The 14971-nt window shown below is 26.1% G+C and overlaps 2 protein-coding genes across 3 annotated transcripts; one reads left to right on the forward strand and one right to left on the reverse strand.

Moving 5' to 3' along the window:
* Positions 1 to 369: 369 nt before the first annotated feature.
* On the forward strand, positions 370 to 3328 carry LOC112682798 (RNA-binding protein 15). Its single transcript, XM_025553530.1, has 2 exons — positions 370 to 582; positions 717 to 3328. The coding sequence occupies exon 2, from the start codon at positions 750 to 752 to the stop codon at positions 3030 to 3032; it is 2283 nt and encodes a 760-aa protein (XP_025409315.1). The 5' UTR covers positions 370 to 582; positions 717 to 749; the 3' UTR covers positions 3033 to 3328.
* Positions 3329 to 7581: 4253 nt separating this feature from the next.
* On the reverse strand, positions 7582 to 14227 carry LOC112682829 (protein FAM114A2). Of its 2 annotated transcripts, XM_025553578.1 has the most exons (9): positions 14082 to 14227; positions 13619 to 13988; positions 13093 to 13252; positions 12801 to 13036; positions 10108 to 10207; positions 9442 to 9689; positions 7922 to 8109; positions 7747 to 7861; positions 7599 to 7673 (listed from the first exon to the last, which is right to left on the reverse strand). In XM_025553578.1, exons 2-9 carry the CDS (start codon positions 13982 to 13984, stop codon positions 7599 to 7601), a joined length of 1488 nt encoding a protein of 495 aa, XP_025409363.1. In that variant the 5' UTR covers positions 13985 to 13988; positions 14082 to 14227. The 2 variants fall into 2 exon arrangements, with proteins under 2 accessions (XP_025409362.1, XP_025409363.1); XM_025553577.1 differs by lacking the exon at positions 14082 to 14227 and having other exon boundaries at positions 7582 to 7673; positions 13619 to 13984.
* Between the last annotated feature and the right edge of the window lie 744 nt (positions 14228 to 14971).

A 14971-nucleotide genomic window follows, 5' to 3' on the forward strand; every position in this document is an offset into this window, starting at 1 on the left:
TTTCTCTCATAATTATTTATCATTTGTAAATTCAATATTTTTTTTTTTAATTCTTATATTATTTAAATGAGTTTTGTACATAAGTACGAATTTTACACATTGTTAAATGTTGATTGAGTAGCGCATAATTCAATCACCAATAATTATTGGTGTACAATTGTTAATCATCCGTTATCAATAATATCGATAGTATTCCTAATAATAACATCGATAATAATATGAGCGTTTGCAAGCCATTTTGTTTTGATTTCCATCCCCTCCACATTGTGTAAGCCATACAACAGTGAATGTAGCACATAGTATATCATTAAATTAAGGCCCATGTTGCCTTCCACGTATTTATTTATTGCCAATAGTTTTTATTTGTTTAATAAAAATGCAAGGTTTTTTTTGTGACTAATTCTCAATTTATTTATATTAATTTTTCAACTATTAGTATTTTAAATGGCTATCAGTCTGTAATTAGTGTACGGTTACTTATTTGTTAGTTTTTCACTAAATTAATGTGTTTTTACGTTTGATGACCCTCAGTACTGTGACGTAGTCTGTAGTCCGATGTGTTTTTGTTTTAAAATTTTGCAAGTGAGTTGCGCCAGTTGTGGTCATTTTTATTTTAACTAGTGTTTTAATGTTGGTGATAATAAAAAGAAATAATTTTACACTTAACTTAATAATTTAGTGTTAGTATGTTTTAATTAAATTGTGAATTTTTTTAGGTATTTTAATGATTTTATTGTGCAACTGTGTGAATGATTGGATTGCCTAGAGATTTTAAATCAAATAAAATCACCGTGAAAATTGATAATATGAAACGTAGAAGTTATGGCGACTCTCCTCCTATGTCACGTAAAAAACGTCATAGCAGTATTAATAGATATGATGGTAGTTCAGACGAGAGAGGATCACCAGAACGTCTGCGTCGTAGAGCTAGATCACCACCCAGTCCCAGAGCATCCAGATATTCAGAACGTGATGAATTTGGCCGTTCTAGGGATTTAGATAGATCCCACCCTACATATAAAGTATTATGTGTAAGTGCTTTACATCCAAAAGCTAGTGATGAACAAGTCAAAGAAACACTATATCGAGAATACCGAAAATTTGGTGAATTTTCTGTTAGAATATCTCATGAACTTGATGAAAGGGTTGCATATGTATGTTTTAGAAGCTCAGAAGATGCTAGAGATGCCAAACATAGTAAGCCTAGAATAAGTTTGTTTGATAAAATAGCTTTAGTTGCACCAGTTTACGAGAGTCGTAGTTCTAGAGATCATTATGAAACAAGAGCAAGACGTTCTCGATCCCGAAGTTTCTCTCCAGATTATGATCGATATTATCACAGGTCTCCCATTCCTACAGAACTTCATAGGCCACATCCAACTGATAGGTTTTATGAAAGGTTACCTTATGGTACTCTTCCTCCCATGCTGCCTCCACGAGATTTTAGAGAAATAGGTTTGCCACCATTACATCCTCATGAACTTATGATACCTAGAGGACCATTATTACATCATGTAGCTCCTATTCATCCACATTTAGGACCAATTCATCCGCTGTATGGACCTCCAAGACATTTCATGCCACCATTTAGACCACACCCTCATCCTCATTTGATGCATGACAAAAAAGACAAATTTCCAAACTATTTGCATCACATTCCACCAGAAGATGACCCATTAGCTACACGTACTTTATTTGCTGGAAATTTAGAAATTTCTATCTCTGATGAAGAACTTCGTCGTATATTTGGCCGATATGGAGTTGTTGAAGATATTGATGTTAAACGACCATTACCTGGAACAGGAAATGCATATGCATTTGTTCGTTATCAAAATTTAGATATGGCTCATAGGGCTAAAGTTGAATTATCTGGTCAGTATTTAGGAAAATTTCAATGTAAAATTGGCTATGGAAAATCTACTCCTACTCAAAGAATATGGGTTGGTGGTTTGGGTCCTTGGACATCACTTGCTCAATTAGAACGAGAATTTGATAGATTTGGTGTTATTAAGAAAATTGAATATGTCAAAGGTGACACATGTGCTTACATACAGTTTGAAAGCATTGATGCAGCAACTGCAGCTGTCAAAGAAATGAGAGGAGTTGCTTTAGGAGGTCCAGAACATAAACTAAGGACTGATTTTGCTGATGGAGGTGTTTGTGGCAGTCCTACATTAACTTATTCTTCTAAGTCCAAATCATCTCATGATGATGTAGCAGCAACTGCTGGAGATTTACGAGAGCTAACTAGACGAGATGAATATCCATATAGTTGGCCTGATGGTGAATATCCTTCATATAGTTCCAGAAGTTATCGTAAAGGTCGTTCGGAATATGGAGAAGAAGGCAGAGAGTTTGGTAACTATGATAATGGACGTTCATTTAAACAGCATTCTGTTTCTGATATTGGTTCTCCTCGATCGCCTGAACGTTCACCTCTTCATCAATCAATTGACAGTGATGTAGAATCTGAAGAAGGAGCAATACAATCTGCTGGAATTTTGGGTTCTGTTCGTACCTTAAATGATTTGGCTCGCAAGTGTTCTGATATATGGCAAGGAAGTCTTGTATTAAAAAGCTCTCAGTTCCCAGCTAAATGTTATTTGACATCTGGTGATCCAAATGTTATAGAATCAATGATGAAAGATGAAGATGGTAAATCTACATTGCGCATTACACAACGTTTACGTTTAGATGAACCAAAGTTAGAAGATGTTTCTAAACGTATAATTACTGCTGATATGCATGCTATATTTTTGGCAATGCCTTGTTCAACTAGCTCAATTGCTAATGATGATGCATCAGTACAGATTAGACCATTACGTAATTTGGTGTCCTATTTAAAACAAAAAGAGGCAGCTGGGGTCATATCATTGGTAAGCAAAGATCCTGAGCCAACAGGTGTATTATATGCATTTCCGCCTTGTGAGTATTCAGCTAATTTACTGAAACAAAGTGCTAAAAACTTAAGCAATGAAACATTAAAAGATGATCATTTAGTTGTAGTAGTAGTTAGTGGGGGTGTTTCATAATACAATCTAACTAAAATTTGAAGGTCCATTGCAAATACTTGTAATGGACCTATTCATAATATTTTAAATGCATTATAACATAAAATATTTATAAATATATTAATAATATATTAATATATATTAATATTTAATAATAGTTAATTTTAGGTTATTTACTTTTTTATTCTACATAATTTGATTTAATTCTTTGAAGCTACAGCTTCAACAGTACAATATAACAAAAACAGCATATATGTTTTGCAAGCATTTTGAAAGCATTAATTGATAACAAATCAAGTTATTGTGGTTTATTAATATTGTGTGCAAGTTTATATAATGTGCTTAAATTTTAAATTTTTCTAAACATAATTTTGTTAAATTGTTTAATATTTCGGATTTACACACACAGTTTAATTATTTATGAAATGTGTGGAGTGCGTAACTTAATTTATATAAATATAGTGTTAAATTGTCTAGTTCGTAAAACAATATTTTAAGTTTATTTATGTGTATTAAAGTGACTTAAATATTTTTCATAATAAATTAAAATCATGCATTATTTTATGGATAAGTGTTAATATTTATATCAATCTTACATTTTATCAAGTCAACATTCTTATATCTTTAAAAATATAGTGTAAATTATCAAGCAATCCAGTTAATTTGGATTGTTCAATAATTTTTTTTTGAAGTGTTATTACTATCTTAGACAGAACAATTTTTATTATTAATTAATCTTGTGCGTTATAGTAGTAAAATAATAAAGTGTAATTCGCGATTTTACTATTGTTTTATAAAAAAAATTATTTCATACATGTACGACATAGTAGTACTATTTTTAATAAGTTAAATTAATTATATAGTTAATTAAAAAAGAAGCATTGGTGTTTTTTTTAATAATATTTTAACATTCAAGTTAAGTCAATGTTATTTATTGACTAGTGATTGTGTAAAGAATTTACAATTATCGGTTCTGTGCAAAGTGATTACCAAGTTTGGTGTTTTATATCTGATGAAAAATTGTTTTTGAATTTGTGTTTTTATGCTGTTTTGATTCAAATAGTGATTTAAATTGATGAATTAAAAGCAGTAGTTTTTTAATTTTTTGAATTACAATCTATGCCAGTGGTTTTCAACCTTTTTAATAATGCGGCACACTTCATCTCCTACAAAATTTTTGTGGCACACAAATTCATAAATTATGTGAACCATATTTTTTATATATATTTATGTATACTATTTATAGTCTACTCTATTAGAGGGTTATTTATTGTGAAAAATATTAATACAATCGATCAATCGAGATGGCCGCGACGGGCATACTTATAATAAATAATATTATATGTATCTACGATTAGTTCGATCAGTTTTCATATCGAATATCAATAATAAGCTGGTAAATACATACTTATAAAACAATTTATAGATTTATCACGGCATATATAAAGGGCACTCGCAGCACAGCAGTTGGGAACCACTGATCTACGTTAATATACATTTTTGTTCGTAAAGATTTTAAATTTATACTTTTACAAATGTTAAATTTATATTAATATCTGGATTTTATAACTTTAACATAGCATTTTTAGTGTCATAAATTGGTAAATATTTTCATTCAGTTTTAACTATGTTTTAGAAATTTAAAGTGTAGTTAAAAATTGTAGGCCCATTATTAAAAAGAAATAAATGAAATGCGGAAATGTAATAATACTAAATAGGGCTTGGATTTAAAAGCATTAAAAATCATACAAAAATGCAATAGAAAATACTACAGTATATAGAAAGATAGTTAAAAAATTAGAAAGATACATAAAAATATTATTTACAAAACATAATTTTAAAAATGTGATTTTTACTGATTTTAATAATACAAACAGTTTTCATCTAAGTTTAATTGTTCATTATTTATAGTCCTTCAAAAAGCATCAGTCGACTACATCGCACCCTGTAATATACTCGAATATTTTATAAATATAAATTAAAACAAACAAAATGACCGAAAAGTAATAGAAAATACTCTTAAAATAAGAAAACATTGAAAAATGCAAATTAAAGGTTTCGATTTTGAAGTGTCAGTTACTAATTATATACTTGGAAAGTATTGTCTAAAGTCATCTATAAAAACATTAATTTTGAATTAAAGTCCGAGCCCTAATAATAAGTTATAACATAAATAATTAAAAATAAATCTAGGAAATATTTAAATTTACATGTTTTTTTTGTATATATTTTATTGATTTTGTAATACTACTATTATAAGGTCTATTTTTTTTTTTTTTTACAAATAATTTGGTCTTTAAAATCATATAGGAATAAGAATATCTCATTTTAAGACTAAAATATATTATTTAAATTTAATATTTATAAAGTTACGTTTTTAATTTATTACTTATTTCTTGTATCAGTATGACAAAAATAGTTCTAATCATTTATATAATACATAGATTCAAAAACTTGATTTTAAAATAAAATAACATGGTTTAAATTAAATTATAACAACTTTTAAGTTTAAGTATCTTATGCAACCATACAAATGTTATGATAAAATATGAGGCCTTCAAAGATCTGAATATACCTAATATTTTACATTATAATATGTATTATTCAACGAGTAATGATCAAATAGTTAAGTTGTTAGTATTCAACTTAAGATATATAATGTTATAAAATGTATTTTTAATTGATAATCCAATTTAATTTCTGATGACTAAAAAATTAATCAAAACATTTGTTTCAGAAAATATCAACTGTTGAATAAAATTAAAATTAATAATTTGTTAATCTTTTATTAATTATTTTCTTAGGTTTTTACACAGTATCTTTTTTGAAAATCGTATTGCAAATATTTATGATTTCACTGATTAAATATAATGAATGCGATTAAATAGGTACAGCTCAATTTTATTTTAACAACTATACTATTTATAAAGTAATAGAAAGTTGCTTTTTAAGAGCAGCTCCTTTGGTTAATGATGGTTAATTACAGCTCATCAAAATTTAGTGTAAGCAGTCATTTTACAGCAGTCTAAGAAAATTCCTTACAATTCTGTTGTATTCAATTGTATTGCTACAAAATATTTCTTAAAATCAAATATTAAAAATTATGACTTGTTAAAAAAAAATCTTCATATTTCAGCCAAGGCTACAAACAATTTCCAGCCAAGACAGATTTTACTACATATGCATACACGTTCACAAAAATAATCAGATGGCATTTATTCTAAAATATACATAAATGGATCTCTAATATATGTTTTTTTTATTACTATCATTATTATTATTATTATTATTATTATTATATTATGAATTTAACTAAATTATATTTATATTTTAGTATTTGATCAATATCATTTTTATCCTCTTCTATTGTTTCTAAGTATCAACTTTTGACTTCTCAGCTTATAATTTTAATTATATACATATTTTAATTTTCAATATTTTATTAAGTCAGATGATGTTGGTTGTAGTTATATAAAATAGACCAGATATTTGAAGATAATCTAAAAATCAAACTAAATCCATCTTTTTAAAAAATTCTTACAATGAATCATTAAGTTGAATAATAATATTTATAACCAGTGTTCCCAACACTCCTAGAGTTCCTTTTAAAAAGGAATTCGTTCCTGTTTCTGTCACAATAAAAAAATGCGTTCCCATTTCTTTACGATCTAAGTGGTATTTAATGGTGTTTTTTGCGAACAATTTTTAAGTCAGAAATAATTGGCTAATTAACTCTTTTCTAAGAAACACCGATTTTTAACAATAATGATTGATTTATTTGTTATAATTCAAAAATTGTATAGCGTAGATTTGAAATTACTAGACCTAATTATACTTATTTTATCATAATATATCTTGTGTGCTAATCTCGAACTTAATTAAAATATACCAATGATACCTAGGTTGTTCGTTTTACTATTTACTAATGATTGATGAAGTGATACCAAATTACCAACAGTAAATATATTCTAGAAAATATTATTATTAAAAATTGCTTTAATTTTTATTTTTTTTTTCACTGTTTGAGGAATGAAAATTTTCTTTCAAGTTCCTTAATAATATAAACTTTTCCGTTCCTTCCCAAAACTGCTTTTATCCATAGTACAAAATGTTTCTTTTGGGTAAATATTTTTCATTTTACTTTCACCTTATTTGTTTATGTGTGTATTCGATCATAATAATAAATTATTCTTACCCTCTGATATACATATTTTATTAAACTCTAATTTGAAATAACTGCTTTTAAAATTCACCATATTCATACTTATTCAATTTTTTTGTACTTAGCTTCATTACATATAAACTTCAATAATCATTATAAACCTTGAATTAATTATAATCATCAATCATCCTCAAAATTATTAAATAATTAATAGAACATACAACTTAATTTGTTGTTGTTAAACATGATAGTTTTGTGTTTCTTCAATAATTTAGTTATATATTAAGGATTAGGAGAAAAATTAAAAAATAAACTTATACATTTGACAATAATTCTATAGTATAATAATGATTAATAACTGAAATATATATTTATGTATAAAAAAAATGAATAAAAATAAATATTTTACATAAATAAACAGATTTTTAAATAACAGATAATTGCAAAATAGGTAGTAACAATTGTGCAGCATCTTGAATGTATGAACTACTATTGGAGGACTGAAATATAAGTGTAAATAAAATTAATACACATAACAAGTAAGTATTAAGTTTTAATTATAAATATTAATACCTCAAGATAAATATCACTTATATTATTGGAAGTATCATCTGCATCAAATTGTGTTAGCAAGCAAGCATATTTATTAGCAACTGATCTAATTCGACAACACACAGCTTCGTTCAGACTAAATAAAAAAATATAACAATATTACCGTACAATACAAAAATATAAATAGATTCCTTACTGAGAAAGATTTTCAGCTTTTACAAAAACTTGGTGATTTTGTGTATCAATCATTATCATTTCACCTAGTTTATAGTATAGTTCCATAGCAGCAGCAGTCAATTCAGCCAATGCAGAAATAGCTTCATCGTGGATACAATCTTCAGTGTCAAACTCTCCATTTGATTTGTTATCAATTGAACTACTAACCTAACAGAAAATTAATAGTTATCATTTCTATATATTTAAGATTGATTATCTAACACCCTGGTAGATGTAAGTTAAGTATAAAGTGTGCCATACAATTAACATTGGCAATGTGTGTTTGTTAGGATGTATTCATCAGAATCTGTCGATTGCATAAGGACAATGTTTTTTTATTGTGTCATTCTAATACAGCTGATTAATTAAAAATATAAATATTTCGTTCTTCACAGATTTGAACAAAATTAAGATAAATTTAAAATAAAACAAATTATAGTAGCAGCTTATTGCCCCTGTCTGCACATATTTCTATATTTTCTCTTTCCTATAATTTAACTAACCACTATTCAATAAAACAATGTTATTAGGTAGAATGGTTAAATCGAAAATAAACGTTATCTAAACAAAACATTTTATTATTCAGTGTAAAAATTGCTAAGCTTAAAAAAACCCAGTTATTCAAGTTGTGATGAAATTTGTTATGTATAGAATTATAAATATCCATAGTAAATTGCATGATTGTAACAAAAATAAAACTGCTTGATGACTAATGAACATAGATTGTTTTATTTAAATAATTACAGAATGATAATAAAATAATATGGATGTTTAAAATTCTAAATAAAATATATAAATCAGTAGTTTATGTATAGAAATAAATAAATACTTAGTTTGAATTGTTATTATATTTATAAAATACAACTGTTTTCAAATTAAAAATAATCTTTACGTAAGATTAGGTTCAGGCACAGATAAAAGGGGAAGGTATATACAGGCTGCACATCCTTCTTAAGCATTTGATACTTAAAATATTTCAAAGTTTATCTTAATTTTAAATTTATTAATTAAAGTAAAAAAAAGCAATGCTATATTTATTACATATATAAGTTATTGACATTTAGGTGTGATTGATAACCGTGATTATTTATCCTTAATTTGTTAGTAAACTATTATCTTTTTCAACTAATATATTTTTTGCACTCTTGTCTATGTTATTAAATAATATTTACAATAAAAGGTAATTTTCTTATTAAAGTGATTTATTATTATTTTATTTGCATTTCAAATTTCAACTTAATGCCATGATTTTATGTACATGAAGTACATTTTTTCGTTTTGCCCCCTCCTTATTTTTTCATTTTTAAATCAGCGTTTGGTTAAATGATAAATTTTTAATTCAAAACCAGTAGTAAATTATTATTATAATCCAGACTAAGAATTTATTTATATATTATTTTATTATTTAAATAAAATTCAAATATTGTAATAAATTTTTTTTTTACAAAATCCTAAACAATTTTTATACAGTTAATAAAGTAATTTGCTTGCATCTCTTACCTTCAGTATCTTGTCTATTTTGACATCAACACTAATTTTATTTATGGTTGTAATTAGACATTTTTTAAATTCTTCGTCATTCATTAGTTTTTCATCATCATCACATACAAGATAACATAGTCCTTTTATTTGTTCCAATGTATCTTGAATATCGGTCAACTGAGTTCCAGAATATGATAACAAAACGGTTTGTAGTTTCATTTGACACTGTTTGGATAATAATTCAAGACTTTCTAAATGAATTAATCCTGTAAATTGTTAAAAGTATTAATGATTTGTTTTTATAACATATAATATTTTATAAGAATTAAAATAAAATTCACGAATCAAAAATATACTTCAACATTATAGTTTTTGTAATTTATACTTAAATTAATTTTTGGCAAGAATAGAAAGGAAAATAAATACATAAGTATAATTGATATTAAATGTATCTTATTTATGTTTGACAAATGTTCATTGAAATATTTTACTCCTGATATAAATTTCTTGATTATAAAAAATTATAATTTAACATGCTTAAAATAATTGAATAAACATAATATTCCAGATTTAAATTTCAACGCTCAATTTTTTAAATGACCAACTTAACTTCAATTTATACTTTTTGGTAAGCAAGCATTTTAAGAAAAATTGATAAATTTTGAACTATAGTATAGTAAGTACCTTGAAAACTATCTAACAAATAAGCATAGTCCTTGTTTTCTACAATTTGATTATTTTGTTTTGATTCAATTTCTGATTTTTCTTTGGCTTCTTGTAACACCTAGAAAAATGTAACTAACAATTTAAGAGAGCAGTAATGAGGTATGTATTATTTTTTAAGTATTTTTGAAAAAAATTTCATGAAAAAAAACAATTATAATTATATTAATTATTACTCTAATGGACATGCCCACTTTTATAAAAAAAATTCTGTCCTTTTAAAATACACAAATTTTAGATCCATCCTCAATTCAAAAAATCCTTTTACACCATAATTATATCCATCTAGATAAAACATACTTCCCACTTCCCTTTATTAACCAAACATGTAGTCAAACCCTACTCTTTAACATGGATGAACAAACTACACAAATATATAACTAAATTCACACCAAATTCTAATATATATCCACTAGTTTAAATGCAAATTGGTACAATTATCACCAGGGCTTGTAAGTTCATGACATAAAAAATGCCTAAATAAGCATGCATTTATGCACTTAAAATTGGCAAAATATGCCCTTAAAAGTTAAAAAATATGCATTTATATGCACTAAATATCTAAAATTATCTACTTAAAAAAATCATAAATTATTTTTGAAATAACATGAATTATCTATTCATTTTTTATAGCTAAATTAAATTTTTTTATGTCACAATTAAAAAAAAAAATTAAATAATATTTAATACTATTCTTGAGCCTTCATGAACTGCGTATAATGTACATCTTTACGTCAGTAATTCATTTTAAATCGGAAACTTTTGAAACAAATGTATTCATTAAATGTACAAATATCAAGAAGATAAGAAAAGAAAATATAATAAATTTTCTATTTTTAATTTTATTTATATTTTCCATTTAGATTTTTGATAGATTCTAATAGAATGTTGTATATTATGCTTGATAAAATAGAAATATGCATAAATATACAAAAACATGCCAAGTATGTAAAAACATGCAAATTAAGATTTCATATGTTTAACCCTGATACCTTGAAATGGATTTCTATATCATCTAGGATTAAATACAACTTTGCAAGATTGATATGCAAATGCATGAACTTACAAGCCTTGATTATCACTAACCCCTAATCTTCAAAGCAATATAATCAAAATATTAATCCTTGAACTTTTATGTTTTAGTTAATATAAATATTGCATAACATAGAATATATATTTATATTAATAGTTAAATTTAATCTGGTTTTTATTTAATGAATTTCACCAAACAATTAAAGGTAAATGTATAAATATCAAAAAACTTGCAAAATATTTGTAATAAAAGTTAATAATCAACAAAAGTAACTATTTAAGTGTTTACTCTTATTTATTTATTATTTTATATTATATTCTGAAGTGAGCACACTAACGTGACAGGTAAAATATAAGTAGAAATGAAATGCTCTACAGAAACTGAGCTTTAATTAAAGAGAGAAAGAAGGATGAGTATTTGCAATGCGCATTAGTTGAATGATCGAAGAGTTAAGATAGCAGTTTGAGGAAAAGTGGAAAGGAACATATAACCTTAAACGGCGGATAGGGACATTGAAAAAAACTTGGGATAGTGATTAAGGGCTGTTAACTTTTGAGAAAAGTAGGTTAGACAGGAAAGATGTATTTGCTGAATGTCTACGATTGGAAAGATGTTGTACTGGTGTATAGTCATGAGATGAATAGAATATATTTAGTTTATAAACAGCAAGATGGAGATATTTTCTTTAGACTCTTTCAAATATGTTAAGGGCAGAAGTGGTCGATGAATCTTACAGAACAGTCCTGTACTCAAGGATGGGATGAAATAAAAAAAAAACAAAAAAAGAGTTTTTAATAAAATGATAAAGTGAAATTCTGTTGAAACGGGTTTATGAAACTAAACAGTTTAAAAGCTTCACTACATATCATATGGGTATGTATATTTGAGCATAGATTCTGAGTAAAAGTAAAACCTAGATCTTTTATTGAGTTGTTCAAACATTTTAAAGGGATAATATTGATAGAGTAAATATAATTGATATAATCATTACAATGAAAAAAGGTCATTACTGAGCATTTGGGGCACTTAAGAACAAGTCCATAGAATTTCTCCTCAAAATACTAATTGTTGAGTCAAAGATAGATTTGATTTGGAAAAAATGTTCATATCATCAGCAAAAATAAGGAGTTTTGAATGATGAAGGACTAATGTGGCTGAATTTAGTTTATTTAACAGATAAATACCAGAAAATATTGAATTGTTATCACTTGCTTTGGTGGAGTGAACTAGGCAATTTACTATACCAAGCTTTCGCCTATACTAGTGGTTGGGTGTTAAAAGGATTTTATAATATATAGCGATTAAAGTATATTAAATTAATATAATAAGTTGGTTTGCCCATGTTAAAGGGTAGTGTTTGTGTATGAATTTAACAGATGGAAAGGTATATGTTTTAATTGAAAGTCGGATGTGATCATGATCGAAAAAATGTTTAAGAACAAAATTCTGGATTGTGATTTAATTGAGTCTTGAGTAGTTTTAAAATTAGCATATTTTAGAAGGACAGAGTTTCTGATAAAAGTGGACATGCCCATTGTTTGGATATTAATGTTTAGGATTCAATTTTTAGCCAGTAAGAGGGAGTCATGTGTTAATATGTATTAAACTAAGTATAAAATACCTGAGATAAATTAATTTTTTCAGAATTTTGAAAAAATAATGCTCTTTTTTTTCGTAGACCAGGATCACCTTCTTGCAAAACTTCTAAAGTTTTTTTACCAACAGATTCTAATGTATCAAGACCTCCATTGATTAATTTACTGCCAGTATTTTCCACAATTTTAGTTATTTGACTAACATTACTAAGAAAATAATTAGTATCTAATATTGATTCTGATGATTCTTCTGTTAATTTATCTAAAAAATAATACTTATTACAATAATTAATATAAAAATGAATATAAAATCATTACCATTTAGTAATGTCACTTTATTACTACTCATAGATGCTAACTCTTCTGGTGATGGTGCTCCGATAACACTAGTTAAACCTTGAGATACATGATTTGTTATTGCACTTGCAGTAGATATTAGTGAATTCATACTCCAACCACTAGACCAACCACCCCAAACCTAAATATAAGAAAATAAACTCAAAACTAAATTGAACAATAACTTCAAATCTAAAAAATTAAAATCTTAAGTCTAAAATTAATTTACAATAAAATGAATTGTTTAAAAAGGATTGATATTGCAAGATGTTTATAATTTTATACAATGTATCAAATAAATAATATTAATTATTTCAATAGGATATTTAGGCAAAATATAATTCATCTTGAATAATTACAAATAATTAATACATTTTAATTAGTAATTTTATAAATAAATAAAATATTGTTTATCAAATTTATATTGAAGAATGTATAAATTATAAACTATTTTACAATTTTGATAAATTAATGTAAAATGTGATGAATTAAGAACATTTTTACTTACACTACTCTGACAGTTAGTTTCTTTTAATGCATTATCAGCAGTTATATCCTCTTTGAGAGTATGTGATTTAGAATTTGTATCATCACTGTCGATTGTCAGTTTATCTAATCTAGATTGAAGTGTAGGAATTGCATCAAAAGTATTAGTTTGATTGGAGGATTTTGTGTTTTTGTGTTTGTGTTCTATGTATTGATCTATGTTTGCTAAATCAGAAACACTAGATAATGCAGATGATTTTATTTCAGTAGGTTTAGATTCAATGGATTGTTCTAAATCAGGTAAATCAAAATCAGTTTCGATTTCCCATCCATCGCCACTTTTACTACCTTCATCTGCACTTTCAAACTCTACTTCAGAATCCGACATATTACTATTAAATAACAAAGAATGAAATATATAAAAAAATTGATGAAGATAAAAAAAAAAAAAGTTTTCATTATTTGATAAATGTGTTTGCACTCACTTCAAGAACTATCTTCGAAATAGTTAAAAACAAAATACATATAATTGTATATATTTGAAAAACAAAAATAATAATAGAAATCACTACAAATTTTTAAAATACACGTAATTACTTTTAATAATATAGCGCGAGTAAATGAATTTTTACCATCTCACAAAAAATCGAATGATAAGTGATAATAATCTTTTGATAAAAATAATTATTGAGGTATAAACCATAAATGAATAACCTTATGGTTTAAATAGATATAACAATTTTAATGGTGAATATTTTATGGTTTTTTAATACAAATGGCAAATCACATAGGTAATAATCGTTTGTATTAATTATTAAGTATTAAAACGTAATTAATTATAACTAACTGTGCCTATTATTATATATATTGTTATTTTATTAAAAAATAAATAAACAGGTTGACCTCATATTTTTTTCAAACTCTGATTGTTATTTAGAAATTTCCACGTAACGAGATTAGTCTCTCCAGGAACTTCTCATGCAGTAAAGGGATTAATTTCTTAAAGTGTAAAAAGTTGCGCCGTCTTGTTGTAACTATAAGATTACTTAATGAGCTCGGTAATTTTCTTTCGTCTTATTTGGATCAAATGAACATAAAAAATGTTCGGTTTCAACTTGTCACATTTCAAGAGAAACAATCACTCTGCTGCGTGAGAAGTTCCTGGACATACTAATCTCGTTAAGTGGCCAAAGCTACCCACCTCAATCTTGAGAATTGACGCCATGTGATTTTTTTTTATAGGGATACACTATATCACCGTTTTACCAGAACAAAGTTCGAAATATCTTAGAATTTAAGCAAGAAATTTGTCGTGTCCTCTACAAACTGATGGGTCAATGTATTATCCAGTGGTGGTAAATTTTATGGAAAGAAT

This window comes from Sipha flava, unplaced genomic scaffold (genome assembly GCF_003268045.1).
Source record: "Sipha flava isolate LNK unplaced genomic scaffold, YSA_version1 211_pilon_pilon, whole genome shotgun sequence".
NCBI lineage: Eukaryota > Metazoa > Arthropoda > Insecta > Hemiptera > Aphididae > Sipha > Sipha flava.

Bases quoted from the DNA above. Each gene is read 5' to 3' on its own strand.
- LOC112682798 (XM_025553530.1), top strand. From the start codon at position 750: ATGATTGGATTGCCTAGAGATTTTAAATCAAATAAAATCACCGTGAAA.
- LOC112682829 (XM_025553577.1), bottom strand. From the start codon at position 13,984: ATGTCGGATTCTGAAGTAGAGTTTGAAAGTGCAGATGAAGGTAGTAAA. The intron at 10,208-12,800 runs GTATTTTATACT...ACATTTTTCTAG, and splicing joins AAAAAATTAATTTATCTCAG to GTGTTACAAGAAGCCAAAGA. The intron at 7,862-7,921 runs GTAAGGAATCTA...TTTTTTATTTAG, and splicing joins AAAGCTGAAAATCTTTCTCA to TCTGAACGAAGCTGTGTGTT.